This window comes from Sapajus apella, unplaced genomic scaffold (genome assembly GCF_009761245.1).
Source record: "Sapajus apella isolate SASKATOON/1434 unplaced genomic scaffold, GSC_monkey_1.0 scaffold31, whole genome shotgun sequence".
NCBI classification, from domain to species: Eukaryota; Metazoa; Chordata; class Mammalia; order Primates; family Cebidae; genus Sapajus; species Sapajus apella.
In genome coordinates this window covers 1,863,053-1,881,313 of record NW_022436971.1, presented here as the reverse complement: position 1 = coordinate 1,881,313, position 18,261 = coordinate 1,863,053, and the positions used below count along the sequence as shown (strand labels likewise).

General features: G+C 45.9%; 2 protein-coding genes across 2 annotated transcripts in view; both read right to left on the bottom strand.

The window, feature by feature from the left end:
* Positions 1 to 3,263, bottom strand: part of SF3B6 (splicing factor 3b subunit 6) — a 9,867-nt gene extending 6,604 nt beyond the window's left edge. The window contains exons 1-2 of the mRNA XM_032293978.1: positions 3,001 to 3,263; positions 948 to 1,066 (exon numbers count right to left, since the gene is read on the bottom strand). Coding sequence (XP_032149869.1) covers positions 948 to 1,066; positions 3,001 to 3,030 — 149 coding nt within the window. The 5' untranslated portion in view covers positions 3,031 to 3,263. The remainder of the gene's footprint in view (positions 1 to 947; positions 1,067 to 3,000) is intronic.
* Positions 3,264 to 4,265: 1,002 nt separating this feature from the next.
* Positions 4,266 to 11,901, bottom strand: LOC116561950 (quinone oxidoreductase PIG3). Its single transcript, XM_032293976.1, has 6 exons — positions 11,397 to 11,901; positions 10,905 to 11,047; positions 9,587 to 9,854; positions 7,786 to 7,998; positions 6,389 to 6,585; positions 4,266 to 4,609 (listed from the first exon to the last, which is right to left on the bottom strand). Exons 2-6 carry the CDS (start codon positions 11,040 to 11,042, stop codon positions 4,427 to 4,429), a joined length of 999 nt encoding a protein of 332 aa, XP_032149867.1. The 5' UTR covers positions 11,043 to 11,047; positions 11,397 to 11,901; the 3' UTR covers positions 4,266 to 4,426.
* Between the last annotated feature and the right edge of the window lie 6,360 nt (positions 11,902 to 18,261).

Here is an 18,261-nt window from a genome sequence, read left to right as displayed (position 1 = left end):
CCACATCGGGCTATTTTTGTATTTTTAGTAGAGACAAGGTTTCTCAGTGTTGGTCAGGCTGGTCTCAAACTCCTGACCTCAGGTGATCCACCCACCTTGGCCTCCCAAAGTGCTGGGGTTACAGGCATGAGACACCGTGCACAGCCAATTATAATTTTTTTTAAATAAAAACTTTAGAACTCCTTTCAGATGAACTCTTAAGCCACTAGCCCTTTCATATGAGTTAGGGTGTCAGAGGCCATGGTACTATGTAATGTGGAGGTTCAAGTTAGAGTCAGAAGATTTTACCACTAAGCACTGTGAGACTAGAAAGGTACTTTTACTCTCAGGGCTATAGTTTCGTTGAATGCAAATAAAAGCACTTATTATGGTTAATGATATTCAGTAGATGTCCAGCAAATATCACTTGCAGGTATGAACTCCAATCTTTATATTAAATTAAAACATGAAAGCTTGTAATTAGATGTTTTCCCCTATACTTTTAAATCTTCAATTGAAGAACTGTAGTTGAAAATATCATTTTTTTTTCTGTTACTTTTATACTCTTTTACTTAGTTTATTCAGATTCTGGGGTTATTTAAAGAGACAGTGATGATTATTGAGAAAATTACAGAGCTACTGCATACAAAAAACAGCGTAACACCTGGCTTTACAAATAGCAGGTATGCAATAAATGTTAGTTCTTTGCCTTCTCAACCAGTTTCCTCAAAGCATTCACTGAAACTCAAATCCTCTTCTTGGCTCTCATTGAGCTGGATCATTAGGGTCTCAGTAGGTTTTTCCCCCCTTCAAAAAGATCTCATCTCTCTGATCTCAATCTGTTGGTCTCTAGGCTCTTGGTAAGGGTTGCTGCACTACACACCGCACAGGGCGGCCTTGCCGTCAGCTATAATTCTGAGATTACAGATTATGCTATCATTTTCTTTAAATGACCCAGTAAGACTCACACTCTGATTTGACGAATAGGTCCATATTTCCCAAATATATCATACATTTCTTCAGCTGTGATTTTGTATGGCAAATTTCTTATATACAATATCCGATTTACTTCAGGTGGAAGTCGAATCTAAAATGAGAAATATGTATTGTTATTATAATTAGGAGAAGTGCTACAATTTAAAAAAATTCTTAATGATACATAATACTAAAAAGCTGTGAATAAGAGGTATAATTTGATGTTTCTGAAAATGCCAAGATCTTTGAAAAAGCAACAGAGGCTGGGTGCAGTGGCTTATGCCTATAATCCCAGCACTTTGGGAGGCCAAAATGGGAGGATCACTTGAGCCCAGGAGTTTGAGGCTAGCCTGGACAAAAAAGTGAGACCCCCGTCTCTACAAAAAATTTTAAAACCTAGCCAGGCATGGTGGTAGGTACCTGTAGGCCTCCTCAAGCTTTACTGCCATGACTCCTGCTAACACCTGAGTTGGCCTATACCCTCTTCCCTGTCCATCCCAGGAAATGATCCTGATTCTTGTTTCTTAGAGAAAATAGACATGGCCAATTGGTAAATACTTTTCATCTATAACTACCTACTTTCCCTCTATTACTATGCCAACCTTCATCTACTCAAAACCTTCACTTCTCAACTTAACCTATCTTTCTTCCGTATCAATCTGCTGGATTGTTCCCATTGGCATAAAAATACACCTATATCACACATCTTTTAAAAAGTCAACTATCTGGCCGTGCGTGGTGGCTCATGCCTGTAATCCTAGCATTCTGGGAGGCCGAGGCAGGTGGATCACTTAAGGTCAGGAGTTCGAGACCAGCCTGGCCAACATGGTAAAACCCCGTCTCTACTTAAAGTACTAAAAGTTAGTTGGTCACGGTGGTGGGCACCTGTAATCCAGCTACTCAGGAGAAGGCTGAGGCAGGAGAATTGCTTGAACCCAGGAGGCAGAGGTTGCAGAGAGCCAAGATTGTGCCCCTGCACTCCAGCCTGGGTGACACAGTGAGAGTCCATCTCAAAAAAAAAAAAAAAAAAGTCAACTATCATCCAATTTCCCTACTTCCTGTTTATAGAATTCATGGGCAGAGTGTCTTTGCTGTTTCCAGTTTCTCAACTTCCACCATCTTTTCAACCCATTGCAATCAAGTTTTATCCACTGAAATGATTCCTATCATCAAGGCCATCAAAAGTCTCCATTTACATAGCCAGTAGTAAAGTGCCTATCTTTCCTTTCCTTTTTTTTTTTTTTTTTTTGAGTCAGGGTCTCGCTCTGTCGTCCAGGCTGAAGTGCTGTGCAGAGGCACAATCACGGCTTAAGGCAGCCTTGAACTCCGGGGCTCAAGCAATCCTCCCACCTTAGCCTCCCAAAGTGCGGTGATTACAGGCATGAGGCACATTGCCTGGCCTGACTTCATCTTATACCTCTAAACGTTTTGCAGTTGACTAATCTCTTTTTTGAGTTCTTTTTTTTAAGTCTCTGTAACACTGCACTCTCGAACACTAGAATGTAAGCAGAAGGACTTGTTTTATTCACTGCTATATTCCCAATACATAAGACTACTCTGGCACATAGTAGCTGTTCAATAGATATAACTGATCAATTATTTCCCGTATGGCAAGATAGTAGGTGCTAAAAAAAATACTGTTTCAATTAATATATTAATGAAGGATCCAAAAAGCTCCCAGGCCCTAGTTTTTGGTGAACCATTTAGTTAGTTATTGAGGACTCGTCTGCGCTATCGACTTTTAGCCGAGGAGATACTCCTAACGCCAGGTCCTTAGGTGCAGGTCAAGCAAAGAGGCTATAGGGGTAACACTATCACTGACACTAGGGTAGAGGCTGAGGAACTCTCAAAAGGGGTGAATGTAGAAATGTCGCTCAAGGAGCATATCTCTGAGGATGGGACCAGGATAATGTCTTCGTTGACAGGATAGGAATTCTGGGGTTCTCCGCTTTGCGGACGGAGGAGGGGCAAGAATGCTTCGATTCACGCTGCTGAGAAAGTCAAACCCGAAGTTCTCCCACCTTCCACAGAACACCCGACACTCACGTTCGCCCTCTTGGCCGCTTGCATCGCCATCTTGGCGGGCTGATGAGGTTACCGTAGCAAATACTAAAATTCCTCCGGACACCTCCGGATCTCGCTAGGCTTCGGGCGCTACACCGCGTTAGATGCAGGACTTCAACATCCAGGATCCGCGGGAAGCTCTAACAGCACCCCCGGAATAGCGCCGTCTCACGCCGAAACGCGCTGACGTAGCATCCCCCTTCGAATAGACTCCGGGGTAAAACCGAGCCTGAGCGAGACGCAAAGCCGGAAGATGGAAAGGCGAGCGTCCAAGACACTTCCGGGCTCCGTAGCGTAAAGGGCGGGGCGTAGCCTCCAGGCGAGATGTTCCGGTAGGGGAGGCCCTGAGCAGAGGGACCTGGGTGGAGGGGGCGGGGCCTGAGGAGGACGGTGAGCTGGGGTGGAGCCCAGGTGAGTAGCTGGGGGGCGGAGGAGGCGGGGCCTGAGCTGCGTTTGACAGGTGGGGTGAGACCTAGGTCAGTAGCGGGAGAGGGCGGGGTCTGAGGAGGGTGCTGAGAGCTGGGGCGGGGCCCAGGTGATACGGAAGGGGGCGGGGCCTGAGGAGGTGCTGAGCTAGGGTGGGGCCCAGGTGAGTAACGGGGCGGGGACACAGTGCCTGAGGAGGGTGGTAAGAAGTGGGGTGGGGCCTGAGGAGGGTGGTGAGAGCTGGTGCGGGGCCCAGGTGAGTATCGGGGAGGGGTCGGGGCCTGAGGGCGGTGAGCTGGGGCGGGACCCAGGTGAGTAGCGGGGAGGGATCGGGGCCTGAGGGCGGTGAGCTGGGGCGGGACCCAGGTGAGTAGCGGGGAGGGATCGGGGCCTGAGGGCGGTGAGCTGGGGCGGGACCCAGGTGAGTAGCGGGAGGGGGCGGGACCTGAGGAGGGTGGTGGAGGTGGAGCGGGGCCCAGATGCGTAGCGCGAGGTGGTGGGGCCTGAGGAGAGCGGCGAGAGGTGGGGTGGGGCCCAGGTGATTAGCGTGCGGGGACAGGGCCTGCTGTGGTGCCCCTTGGTTGCGGGGTGCGTGGGCAGGTGTAGAAGACGCGAGGTTGGACCTGGGCCTCTAGCCGTGCGCAAGGCAGAGTCTCCGGGATTCTGGCGGTTTGTGTCACGGCTGACGCTGTAACTATTCCCCGAATCTCAGACCCTGGAGGGGCCTTCAGGTTGAGCCTCAGCTGGTCCGGCCTCTGTAATTCCCACTGCGACGCCCGCCGGACTCCCACCTCACCCCCGCCTCAGCGGCCCGAGTCCTCTTGCTGCCCTACCAGTCCACTCTTTATTTCCTTAGACCACCAGCTTTTTTTACACGACTCTGGGGGAAGCACCCGGTTTCTTGCCTGTCTATTGTAAATCTACTCCAGGTTTGCTCTGCAAAGGCCTGGGGTGGCCGCATCCTGTCCTGCCCACTCCTCCTTCACTGGGGCAGTTCCAGGACGATCTTGCCCATGTTCTTGTTGGTCTCCATGTACTTATGGGCTTCCTGGATTTCGGTCACTGGGTAGATTCTGTCCACAACCGGCAGTAGACGTTGGGGGCCCTCCGTGGAGAAGTGGGGCAGAATTTGCTCCGTGAAAGCATTCACTAGCATTTGCTTGTACTGAGACAAGGGAAAGATCATCAGCCTGGAAGAGAGCCTCACCCTGCCCTCCACATCCTCCTCAGCTTTCCTGCTCTCTCTGAAATCACATGTCTGAAAAAGCACAGAGACACTTAACTACTCACTTCCCAGCATGTGTGTGCAATACCCCCCTGAAGGAGTGATGTGCCATCTCAGAATATGTCTGATAGATATATTTTTCATTTTGAGATGAAAACATTGGAGAAATTGTAGTTTCAGAAAAGACTAGCTGACCTGCCTCTTCTTGCATGCAGCAAATCATAAAGATTCCTCTGGGAGGGGTAGCCTTCTCATACTAGGGCAAGAAAATAGCACTTACCACCAAAGACTGGAAACGGGGCTACAATGGATCTGAATAAATATGCTTAAGGAAGTAACCCTAATCTTCAACTAGTTTTACGCCCCCTTCCCTGCCCTATATATCTCCTAGTGACTTCCCTAGAAATTTACCATCCCTAGCCAGACTTTGTGTTGTTATTTCTTCTCAAATTTATTGTTCTTTGTCTAAAAATTACAAAAGCATCTTACTTTGGCCACTTCTTTAGACTTCACTCTCTTGTGAAGATCCCTATATACATATAAAATGAATAAAATCTGGTCAGGCACACTGGGTCACACCAGTAATCCCAACACTTTAGGAGGCCAAGGTGGGTGGATCACTTGAGCCCAGGAACTTGAGATCAGCCTGGGCAACATGGTGAAACCATGTTTCTATAAAAAATACAAGCTGGGCATGGTGGTATGCCTTTACTCTTAGCTACCCAGGAGGCTGATTATGCCACTGCACTCCAGCCTGGGTGACAGAGTAAGACCCTGTCTCAAAAAAAAAGAAAAAGAAAAAAAAGTACATGCTTATCAATTTGGTTTCTAGATCCAGCTGAAGAAACCACATAGGAGCTAAAGAGGGGTTACAGGTGATCTCTGGCTCCCCTGTACCTCCAAATGTGTGACTTCTGTACCAGATAAAGACTGAAGCCTGAAGTAAAATGTTAGTGTCACTGAAAGCCTAAGAATTGTCTTTAAATAAAGGCTTCACCCAGGAGGCAGCCACAGATAGGACTCATAGGCTCAATGCAAAAAGGATGCTTAAGCTCTCTTGTCCCTCAGGAGGTATGAAACCTTATGGTGGAAACATTCGCAAAGTTGGTACCCAGTAGACTGACAGATGGAAGATTTCAGGAGCATATAATCTTTTTTTTTTTTTTTTTAATGGGGTTTTGCTATGTTGCCCAGGGTAGGGTGCAGCAGCTATGCACAGGCGCAATCATAGCTCACTGCAGCCTCGAAACTCCTGGCTCAAGCAATCCTCCCCCTCAGCCTTCCAAGTTCCCAAGCTGGGACTACAAGTGAGTGCCACTGTGCCGGGCATGGAACCTATCATCTGTTGAAGGCCAAGGCTTACTTAGTTTTTACTCACCTAAGAGTCTTTCTTAGCACATTGAGATGAATTCGGCCTTTGAAAACAAATTCTTGGAATTACTAGAAGTACTTCCCAATATGGTCTGAGCTTTGTTCATTCTGTTAGAATGTTCAGATAATATTTGAAGTATCAGCTACACTCTTCATGATACTGAAGGCTCTATCAACCAATCTGAATCAGTTCTCTGAAATCAGGTTCCCAATTTATCTTCATAAGGGCAGGTTTCTTCATAGAAACTAACCTCCCTAACATAACATAGAACTTCCTTTCTTGGGATAATGTAAATGAACCATAATTTTTCTGGGTTAAATCACGTTTTCTTTTCATTCATCACTCACCTTATTGTCCCTAGATCTCAGCAAACTGGTGATCAGACTTCCTCGCTTAAAAAGTAGCTTTGATAACAGGGGCCCATTGATGTCAGCTCCTCCTATCAGACCATAGAGAATCCAGCGACCATCAAGAGCCAGGCAGTTGACATTCTTCTCCCAGTAGGATCCGCCTATGCAGTCTAGAATAAGATTAACTCCAGCACCTTCCATAGGAAACAGATTTGTGATGTTTGATATAGAAAGCTTGGTGCAAAATAAGATACCATGATATATTTGTAGATTATGGATGTAAATAAATACAGATAAAATGGTAAATCTATAGGTTGGAATTAAAAACACTGCTTGAAAAACCATTGTAAATGGAGTTTAGATAGCAGAGCTCTGTCATAGCATGTGTTCACCCTTTATGATGCCTAGCTACAGCAAGAAGGAAATGAGGCAACACCATGACCTAGAATCTCCTCTCATGCCAAAATAAGTACAGTCCCACTGACACCCAGACATGACTGAGAACAGAATACAGGAGGTCCAATTTAGGCTAGTTGTTCACATCGAAGTTAAAAAGTGTCTGCACTGGGTTACTGGAATTATAGGCTTGCTAGCTTTGCTTTCATCTCTCCTTTTCTACCCATATGAAAAATGGAGGTTGGGCTCAGTGGCTCACGTCTGTAATTTCAGCACTTTGGGAAGCCGAGGCGGGCAGATCACCTGAGGTCAGGAGTTTGAGACCAGCCTGGCCAACATAGTGAAACCCCGTCTCTACTAAAAATACAAAAATTAGCTGGGCATGGTGTATGCCTGTGATCCCAGCTACTTGGGAGGCTGAGGCTGGAGAATTGCATGAACGTGGGAGACGGAGGTTGTAGTGAGCCGAGATCACTCCATTGCACTCCAGCCTCAGCGACAAAGTGAGACTCTGTCTCAAAAAAAAAAAGGAAAGAAAAAAAGAAAAACGGAAAGGGATAAGCCAAAAATAGACAGATCTGGCTTTGGAATACAGGGATGTGCACATCTTCTCACCCATTTAGGGTGCTACCACTCAACCCTACCATGGCCAACTCTAAACTGGTCTCTTCCCCAAGCCTCCTGTTACCTAAGTGTGGAATGCCAGTTGGGAAGAAAAGGTGCTGGATAATTCTAGACCAACTCTGCATGATTATCCGCTTTCTAAAGTGTGGATGAATCATATCTCTTGCAAGAATGCATATGGAAACCATCTTAGATCTAGATATGACTACCTGTCTCTAGTGGTCAAATACCATAGTACTAGAATTTGGCCAGGGTAGTTGTTGTGCACTTAGTAGAGGCAAGACTGAACCATAGCATTGGCAACTTTGGGACTGGTGGGGATTTTATTTAATCATCTCTCATATTCCTGCTGAACTGTAGAAGCAGTTGTTTACCTTTGGTGAATTTCAGCGTTGCCTCAGAGAAATCCTCTTCTTTGTAATTGAATCCAGCAGCTGCTCCAAGCTTTTCTGCCATTTGAAGCTTCTGCTGGGAGCCAGCTGTGACCAGAGGAATGGCTCCAGCCATCCGGGTGAGTTGGATCGCAGCTGTGCCCACACCACTCAGTCCTGCATGGATTAGCACGTGGTGTCCAGCCTGAACGTTTCCTGTGACAGAAAGTATAGGGTTCTCTTTACTTTGCAACTGCTGCACAATCCCCACGCAAACATATTCTATCAAGATCACCTGGCCGTTGCACCAAATACCAAATCAATATTTTGCTTTTCCTTTTTTATTGGGGGGAAGCTGGTGGGGTAGGATGCTGTGACTCAAACACAAACTGTCTTGCTTTCTTTAGAGAGCATGTTCTTTGGAGAAAGAAAAAAAGCATATTGACAGTCCCTTTTTGTCTTATTACCTCTGGCTAAAGTGGAAAACAGGCTTTTGAAACAGGGCTATAAGCAGCCCACATCCATAATCTCTATTTTACCTATGATATAACACCAAAATGCACATCTCTGACTTACACCTGAATAAGTGAGAACAACTATCATTCCCATGGTCACCACCCAAAGCCAGTCCTTCTAGAGTCTGAATCTGACCACCAGCTAGTCTTCCTGATCCAGGCAACACACAGCCACCAGGCTCCTCTTCCTAAGATGGCACTTTCATTATGTTACTTCCTCCTCACAATGTAAACTGCTTCTCCATTGGCTTTTGCATTGAATCCAGACAGCCTGATATTCAAGGACACCATGATCTGACCCCAGCCTCATTTTTCACAAGTGACAATAGTCATCCTTCACTACTGAGTACAGTGGCTGGTCTCACCTTGATACTCTCTTTTTCTTCGAGACAGAGTCTCACTCTGTCACCCAGGCTAGAGTGCAGTGGTATGATCATGGCTCATTACATCCTTGACCTTCCTGGGCTCAGGTGATCCTCCCACCTCAGCCTCCTGAGTAACTGAGACTACAAGCATGCACCATCATACCTGGCTAATTTTTGTATTTTTTATAGAAACAGAGTTTTGCCATGTTGCCCAGGCTGGTCTTGAACTCTTGGGCTCAAGTGATCTGCCTTCCCAAGTGCTACAATTATAGGTGTGAGCCATCTAGCCCTGCCCATACTCTTTCTTAGGCCACCTTAGCATGCCTTTTTCCTTCACAAGTCTACCCGCCCTTCAAAGCCTTCTCTTCCAAAAAGCTTCCTGACTACCCTTCTCCACACCAACTTTTCCCATCTCCGGCTTCTATTATGGTTAGAGACAGGGCTCTCCTTCCAAACTCTATGGTCATCTGATCTTATGCATATGTTGCCTTCCCAGTTACTCTCTTCCCAGTTACTTCCCTGTGTTCTTTAAAGGCAAGGACCAAGTCTTCTTAGACTCCCTTATGTGAGTTCTTGACTGGCCCCAGTGGGATTTAGGAGGAATAAATGAGTCGATTGGCCCCTTCTGTTGCAATGGGAACCCCAGAGAGAAGCTCAGCATGATTTTGAGAAGCTGGGACTGCTGTTGGGCCTCCGGTGTTAAGATGTACATAGGCCTCCTATCCAGTGTTATCCAGGCCTTCTATCTGCTAACCATGATTCTCAGCCTCAACATCAAACTCTTCTAACATGGTTTGAGGACCTGACACTACAGGTGGTACAGCAGGGCCTGGGAGTGCCCTGGAGGATTGCTGGGATTCAAGGTGGCTGATTTATGAAGGTGTTGAGCCACACCATGTGGAGTGAGCATGGAGGCCTCCTCACCCACAAGATGTAACAGCTGGAAGGCAGTGAGCCAGGCCTCTGGGATGGCTGCAGCCTGGAGCAGGGTCAGTCCCTCTGGGATAGGCATGAGGAGCCCCTCGGGGACAGTGACATACTGAGCCTGGCCCCCACCGGGCAGTAGAGCCATGGCTGCATCCCCAATCTTCCATTGTCCCTGGCAGCCAGGCCCCAGCTCTGCCACATGTCCAGATGCCTCGAGCCCCAAAATGTTGCTGGCTCCTGGAGGTGGGTCATATTGGCCTTGTCTCTGCAGAGAAAGAAGTGCACTAAGCAGTGAGCATGATCAGAAATCTGTGTGTCACCACCCTTGACCCCTCTTCCAATATCCCTGCTTTTTTCATTTTCAGAAAGAAATTTCAGGATGAAATCAGGTTTTTGTAAGTCAGGAGAAGAGAAAGGAGAGGCCACTGGTTTTATGCAAATAAACTGGAGGTCACATGATCAGTGGATGTTATAACTGGTAGAGTCCTTAGCTATTTACTTTGTTTGAACCTCTTGCTTTACGAATGGAGAAACTGAGTCCCAGGCAGGGAAAAATTAGTAGTGGGATTAGGAACAAAACTGTGGACTCCTTGATGATGGTTCCCATGCATCAAACACTAGGCTCTGTGCTCACTCACCCCAGTCCTCAGAAGCTGTAGAGCAGAGGGACTTAACTAGGAGTGTGTGCCAGAGCCACCAGAGGAGTATTTCCAAAGTACACTTGCCTCAGCCCCCATCACGCTTCTCTTGTACCCCAGGGGATTCTAATGCACATTTCTGAATGACCCCAACCAATGCAGCTGGCCCAGGTCAGTGAATCAGTAGCAGATAGAAGAAAATTCTCAGAGTACTGCCCACTGTCAGCTGTGGGACTCTCAGAGTGGAAAGAGCTAAGAGGTCTTTGGAGCCACAAAGACCTCAGCTTGAATCCCAGCTCTTCTGATTGCTAGTGTTGTGGACTTGGGTTTTCTGCTTAACCTTGCTTCAGTTTCTTATCTGTAGAATGAAGAGGGTGAACTGGGTAGCCTGGGGAGTAAATGTGCCCACACCCCACAACAATGTTAGTTCCGCCCTCCTTATCAGGAGGCCTGAGCTGCTGTGGATTAGCAGGGGGTGGATTATGCTTTGCAAATACCCCCACTTGTTTTGTGTGAACCAAGGAGGCTTTCTGGGTTTAGGTCTGGGAAGCCCCAGCGCACCTGCCTGCTGAGTGTGGGGCGGTGCGCGCCTTCACATTTGGTCAGTGTTCACTGAGTGCTGTTGAGAGGGAGGCTCTGAAGTCCCGCCCGCCCCGGCACGGCTGAGCCCGAGGTACCTGCATTAAGTCCGCCCGGTTCAAGGCGCTGGCCGCCACTTTCAGGAGGACTTCACCCTCCCCCGGGATGGGCTTGTCCACCTCCTTCACGTAAAGGTTTTCTGGTCCACCCGGCTTGTCAAAGTGCACGGCTAACATGTTCTCTGAGGACACAGGGCAGGACAGGAAAGGGCAGGGCAGGGGCCGCTGTGTCCTCGCGGAGCAGCCCAGCTTCAGGCCGGCACCGCGGCGCCCCCTGCCGCCCCGCGCCTTGCTGCGCTGTTCTCCCGCAGACCCGGCCCCAGCCCCGCGCTCCTGCTTGGGAGTTCCCCAGCCGCCTCCAGACCAACCCCACCTGGAACACAGATTGGAACAGCGGGAAGTGGGATGGCGGTACCGGACTGGAAGCGGCAGAGAAGAACAACGACGAAGAGCGTCAGGCAAATCACACTCCCTCTGAGTTGGAAGCCCCCAGCCCGACCCGGGTCCCCAGCGCCCTTGTGAGTTACTTACTCCTGGCCCGGCCCACTTCGTGGAGGCGCTGAGTGGTTCTGGCTCCTGCGGGTCCCAGTAGCAGAGCCCGAGCCCCAGAGCCCTAGGACTGCCTCTGCCACCACCGGAATGGACGGCTGGACTCTGGGCAGCCGGAGGGGTGGGGCTGAGCAGAACTACCCTTCCTCTTTTCCCTTTCCTCCTTTCCCCTTTAAAACGCAAAGTTAGAAGCAAGCAAATCGGATTTTCTTGTCCTTTTAGCCTGTAGAAAAAAAGTCTTTCAGCTTGGGAGAAAATGCGATTCTAGCTCTCACTGCAAGGAGAGGAAACTTCCCTCTCTCTAGGGAAAGAGACCCAACCTCTTGGCAGGCGGATTGGTCCATTTTCCAGGCAAGGCCAGGCTTTTGGCACATTTAATGTAACAGGCTGGCATCCTGCCCATCTTGAGTATGAGTGGGCAAATGGGGTGCTGCTAAGAGAAGAGAGAGGAGCAGTTGGGGGGATGGGGAAGGAAGGCAAAACGCAGTCCTGGGATCCCTTAACACGCCCCCTCCTCCTGACAGTCCTGGGGGAGGGGTTCAGCTCCCGGAGAAGGATGCTGGCGATTTTGACTGAGTAAAAGCTGTATCCATAAGCTACATCAAGGTTTCTCAACTTTGGCACTATTGACATTTTGGACTAGATAATTCTTTGTTGTAGGAGATTGTCCTGTGCATTGCAGGATATTTAGCAGCATCCCCGGCCTCCTCCCGGTACATATCCATAGCACCCCTTGTAAATTCCTGTTTTAGTAGGAACCTCCCATCCTTGACATCTGATTACCTTCGATATCTGATCAAGTTCCTCATCCTCCACCATCCCCCAAGTGATTGATATCCGACCACTGTGGCCTGTCTTCAGTAAGAATCCTGTTAGGTCAGTTTAAATAGAATCCCCCTTACCCCTGATGCCTCTTCTTACTCATTTTCCAACCATTGACCCCTACACTGCTCCTTGGCTATTCATTCCCACTTGTCCATGATGCATTCAGAGTTGATCCCGACCTGTCTTCTCCACTGCAAGACCCCGTTGCAGTGGTCGCTGTACCTGTAGTGATGGTGCTGAATAAAGTCTTCCTAAATGTGCTTCAACAAGTATCATTGAATAATTATTTCTTTAAGACAACAGAGCAAAAGCCTATAGAGATGGAAATCTTAAAATGATGGGACTTAAGGAAACATTCAGGAGGTCCTGCTATGAGAAAAACAGGAATTTTAGAAAAAGGAAGAGGAATGGATGAAGAAGACTCAATAGTTAAACAAATAAATTCTAATAATACCAACCACTAAGTATACTAAAGTATCCCAAGAAAACTAGGAATTGAAAGTGCCTAAGATTTTATCTTTGTGAGGGCCGGCACAGTGGCTCAATCCTGTAATCCCAGCACTTTGGGAGGCTGAGGTGGGCAAGTCACGAGGTCAGGAGATTGAGACCATCCTGGCTAACAGCAACAGAGCAAGACTTCGTCTCAAAAAAAGATTTTTATCTTACTGAGCCCCTTGGTCAATGCAATCTTGTTGTAATCTTATAGTGTATAATAAGAAATATATATTTTTGGTCTTTGTCCTGGGTTCCTGCAATAGCACATTTAAAACCTTTGTTATTTTCTGAATAAGATCTCTTTCTTTCTTTTTAATTTTCTTTTAGTTTAACTAGATATAGGGTCTTGGTATGTTGCCTAGGCTGGTCATGAACTGGACTCAAGCAATTCTCCCACCTCAGCCTAAAGTACTGGAATTATAGGCATGAGCCACTTTGCCTGGCCAATAAGTGTCGTTTATTCTAATAATGTGTTCTTGTACAGAGCTCCTAAAACCCTTGGAATTTCTTATGTGATAGAAGTGACTTTTTATATTCATAACAAGCCCTTATGAGCACAGTGGAGTTTATGCTAATAAAGTGACTTGGGGTGGGGGCCCTAGATAGCTTCAGAACGAGCTGGTCACCAGAAAGACCCTGGGAAAGGGAAGCAGGGGAGATTACGTGCTATAAAAACTCTTTTTTGTTGTTGTTGAGACTGAGTCTCACTCTATTGCCCAGGATGGAGTGCAGTAGCTTGATCTCAGCTCACTGCAACCTCTGCCTCCTGGGTTCAGGCAATGGTCCTGCCTCAGCCTCCTGAGTAGCTGGGACTACAGGCATGAGCCACCATACCAGGCTAATTTTTGTGTTTTTAGTAGAGATGGGGTTTCACTATCTTGGCCAGGCTTATGTCGAACTCCTGACCTCAGGTGATCCACCTGCCTTGGCCTCCCAAACAGCTGGGATTAAAAGTGTGAGCCACCCCACCTGGTCCTAAAATCTCCTGAACAATGAAATTTGGTGAGCTTCCTAGCTGGTGAACACATCCACCATGGGAAGGTGATGTGATATACCCCAACTCCGTGGGGACAGAGGCTCCTGCACTTGGGACCCTTCTGGACCTCATTCTACATACCTCTTCACCTGGTTGTTCATCCCTTTATAATTTTTTTTTTTTTTTTTTTAAAGCAGAGTCTGGCTCTGCTGCCCAGGCTGAAATGCAGTGATGCAATCTTGGGTCACTGCAAACTCTGTCTCCTGGGTTCAAGTGATTCTCCTGCCTCAGCCTTCCAGGTAGCTGACATTACAGATGTGTGCCACCAAGCCCAGCCAATTTTTACATTTTCAGTAGAAACAGGGTTTTGCCATGCTGGCCAGGTTGGTCTTGAACTCTTGGCCTCAAGTGATGCACCTACTTCGACCTTCCAAGGTGTTGGGATTACAGGCATGAGCCACTGCACCGAGGGTATGATATTCTTTATAATAAACTGGTAAACATAAATGTTTCCCTGGGTTTTGTGAACCGTTCTAGCAAATTATCAAACCCAAGGAGGGAATCATAGAAATCCCTGATTTATACATTCAGTTGGTCAGAAGCATAAGAGGCTTGGATTTTCAGTTGGCATCTTTAATGGGGGCAACATTGCCAGACTGAGCCCTTAATCTGTGGGATCTGACACTAACTGCAGGTACAGAAAGTCAGAATTGAATTGTGGAACACCCAGCCTGTGTCAGAGAATTGGTTGATATGGGATAAAACCTGCATATCTAGTGTCAGAAACGAAGTGTTCTGTGTGAGAGCGTAGAAACTGTGTGGTTTCCCTGATATGGGAAAATATATTTAGTAGAAATGTATCCAATTATGAAAGTTGGGAAATGGGCTGGGCGCGGTGGCTCACACCTGTAATCCCAGCACTTTGGGAGGCCAAGGCAGGTGGATCAGTTGAAGTCAGGAGTTTAAGACCAGCCTGGCCAACATGGTGAAACCCCATCTGTACTAAAAAGGTAAAAATAAGCTGGGTGTTGTGGTGGGTGCCTATAGTCCCAGCTTGTTCTTTATAAAAACCAGTAACATGAATGAAATGTATTGTGAGTTAGAGCTGGAAAACAAGAGATAGCCAAAGACTGGGAATGAGGAAGGAGATATAACCACAGACATAGGAGTGATTAAAAGAAGAATAAATCAAATTAGTTGAAACTCTATAGCAACAAGTCGTAAAATCTAGAAAAAATGGAAGACTTTCTAGCAAAATTACTTCTTTCTACCCAATGGGTGGAGTATTTTCTCCTCATTCTGTTGATGTTGGGTTTGGCGCTCTTACTTTGGTCAATGATGAGTGAGGAAGCCATGATCAGTTTCCATCAGTCCCTTTGCCCTCCCGCCACCCACAGGTAGCCTCTATTTCACCTTGTCCCCTAGTGAGAAACACTCAGGGTAGCCCTGAATCCAACCTGTTGTCTTGGGACCAGCCCAGCACAGTCACAACCGAGGAAGAAGTAGACATTTGTTGTTGTAAGCTGTTAAGATTTGGGGGTAGTTTATTTTTGCAGCAAAGGCTAGTTAATAAAGATAAAAATGTCTTTAAAAAATTATCTGGGAGGAGGGGAAACGAGGACTCATTGTTTAATGGGTACAGAGTTTCAGTTTTGCAAGATCAAAAATGTTCTGGAGATGGATGGTTGTGATGGTTGTACAATAACATAAATGTACTTAATACCACTGAACTTAAAATGGTTAAGATGGGAAGTTTTAGGTTATGTATATTTTCCTACACTTAAGAATAAATAAATAAGAAAATGTAAACAAAAGCCATATAAGAGTAAAGAGAATAGTATAATGAGCCCCTGTATACTCATAATGCAACTTCAACAGTTATCAATACCTGGCCAGTCTACTTAGTGCTTCACAACAGGAGACACATAATGTCTAATTGAATCTCACTTTGTGATGTTAAGACATTGGCTGGGCGTGGTGGCTTATGCCTGTAATCCCAGCACTTTGGAAGGCTGAGGTGGGCAGATCACTTGAGGTCAAGAATTTGAGACCAACCTGGCCAACATGGTAAAACCCCATCTCTACTAGAAATACAAAAATTAGCCGGTCATGGTGGCTCGAACCTGTAATCCCAGCTACTCAGGAGGCTGAGGCAGGAGAATTGTTTGAATGCGGGAGGCAGAGGTTGCAGTGAGCCAAGATGGCACCACTGTACTCCAGCCTGGCCGACAGAGCAAGACTCTGTCTCAAAAAAAAAAAAAAAAAAAAGAAGAAAGAAAGAAAGAAAAAAGACATTATTGGGTTCACGTATTGTCAATTGGCTTACTTCAGTATAAAGTTGTCCCAGTAGCTTTCTTGCCTAATTGTTTCATTAGCTATTGATAATCATTGTCTAGATTGGTGCCTCTCGGTGGTTTGGGTCTGGGTCCCTCCCAAATCTCATGTTGAATTGCAATGCCCAATGTTGGAAGAGGAGTGTGATGGGAGGTGATCGGATTGGGGGCATTGCTGTTTTCATAGCAGTGAGTTCTCAGGAGATCTGGTTGTTTATAAAAGTGTGTAGTACTTCCCCATTCTCTCTTTTTCTCCTTCTCCAGCCACATAAGATGTACCTGCTTCCCCTTTGCCTTCTGCATGATTGCAGGTTTCCTGAGGCCTCCCCAGCTATGCTTCCTGTACAGCCTGTGGAACTGTGAGTCAATTAAACTTCTATTCTTTATAAATTACCCAATCTCAGATAGTTCTTTATAGCAATGCAAGAATGGACTAATAAAATAGGTATCACCTGGGGGTCTTGTTAAAGTGTACATTCTGATTCAGTAGGTCTGGAATGAGGCATGATATTTTGCATTTCTTTTTTTTTTCTTCTCTTCAACAACACAAAATAATATATTTTGCATTTCTTTTTTTTTTTTTTAACAAATCTACTTCCATTTCAAAAGAAATTAATCTAGAATAGTTGGTAATATACAACATACTTTTATGTTTCTTTTATGGGTATCTACATAATACAAGTTCATTTGTATATGTGCAATATATAATAGCCCTATGTTAGATATGAGTCCTAACAGGATGGAAATATTTTCTTGCAATACTACTTTATGCCTATGAAGGGTGTGAACTTGCAATGTCTTCCTGTCGTAAGCCTAAGTTAATGACAGTGTCCTCTCAAAATTTTTCATAAATTATTGACCTGATTTCATTTTAAAAATGGATTCAGCAAATATGAAAATAGAAAGTCCTGTTATTTGTTCATTCATAATATGAGGGAAAAAAAGAGATGATACCTTCCTCTATAGAAAAAGTGGGTTTAGAGAACAGTTCTGGTAGTATTTCACATGGTAAAGTATCAAAAGGTCTAATAAGCAGCCCCCTTGCTCAGGAATTAAAATGATTTCAATGTGTTTCTCTTTCAAATTGCTTAGTAACTCCAAGCGATGTTCAAACTATGGGGGCTGATTACTGGCACTGAGTTCATCAAATTTAGATCTCTCTTGAATAGGGACATTATAGAAATCAAGAGCATCTCTAACCCTGCACATCTGGTGGAGCCTGGAGTTAGGGACTACATGACCCAAGTCATCAGCTAAGTGTGCTAAGAGATTCAACTTCAGATGATGATCTTCCAGGGAGATGTCTCGCCAATCATCTCTAGGAAGAGTTGAACCAAAAACTTCTTTAAGATAAGATTCCAAATGACTCTGGATCTTCAGGTGGTGTGTATGCTCAGCTTCATAAGGGTGGACACACTGGGATAGTTTCCTTTTTCATTTCTTCTACTGTCTCAGCAACCACTGGGTCTTTCTCTTTTCTGGATCGAGACAAAATTCTCTATGTGGTGCCCGAGGCTACTTACATAAAGACTCTTCTGGTAATGCCGGATACAGATCGCACCACCATCTTCAATGAGATCCATGGGCTTTTTTGTTTTCTTTTAGACAGAGTCTCACTCTATTGCCCAGGCTGGAGTGCAATGGCACAATCTCGGCTCACTGCAACCCCCGCCTCCTGGGTTCAAGGCATTCTCCTGCCTCAGTCTCTGAAGTAGCTAAGACTACAGGCATGCACCACCACCACATCTAGCTAATTTTTGTATTTTTAGTAGAGATGGGGTTTTGTCATGTTGCCCAGGCTGGACTCAAACTCCTGACCTTAAAGTCCTGATTCCCCAAAGTGCTGGAATTACAGGCATGAGCCACCACACCTGGCCAAAATTTTGCATTTCTAACAAGCAAGGGCCTAGATTATTTCATTAGAGCTTTCTATTCTTTTATCAATTATTTGGTTATTCTGAGGTATAGCTTGAACATACAAGAAAGACATGATAAATGTTATTTGCTAACTTTCAAAATAATAATCTTCCAAAGGTGATCAATGAATTTTTAAAAAATCAGTTATGTGCTCAGAAACTTAAGTATAATTTATGTGTTTCAAGCCATTCAAGTTATTCTTTTTAAGGCTCAAATTGTCTCATATTTGGCTAGTGGGGCCCTGCTTTCTGGTTAGACAAGGTGTTTCAGGCTCATCTTGTACATTTCCTGCCTCAAATCT

Excerpts from the sequence above, each read along its gene's own strand:
- LOC116561950 (XM_032293976.1), bottom strand. The coding sequence starts at position 11,042 with ATGTTAGCCGTGCACTTTGACAAGCCGGGTGGACCAGAAAACCTTTAC. Across the intron at positions 6,586-7,785 it reads AACGCTGAAATTCACCAAAG|GTGCTGGAGTTAATCTTATT; the intron begins GTAAACAACTGC and ends TTCCTATGGAAG. Across the intron at positions 4,610-6,388 it reads TGAGATCTAGGGACAATAAG|TACAAGCAAATGCTAGTGAA; the intron begins GTGAGTGATGAA and ends CCCTTGTCTCAG.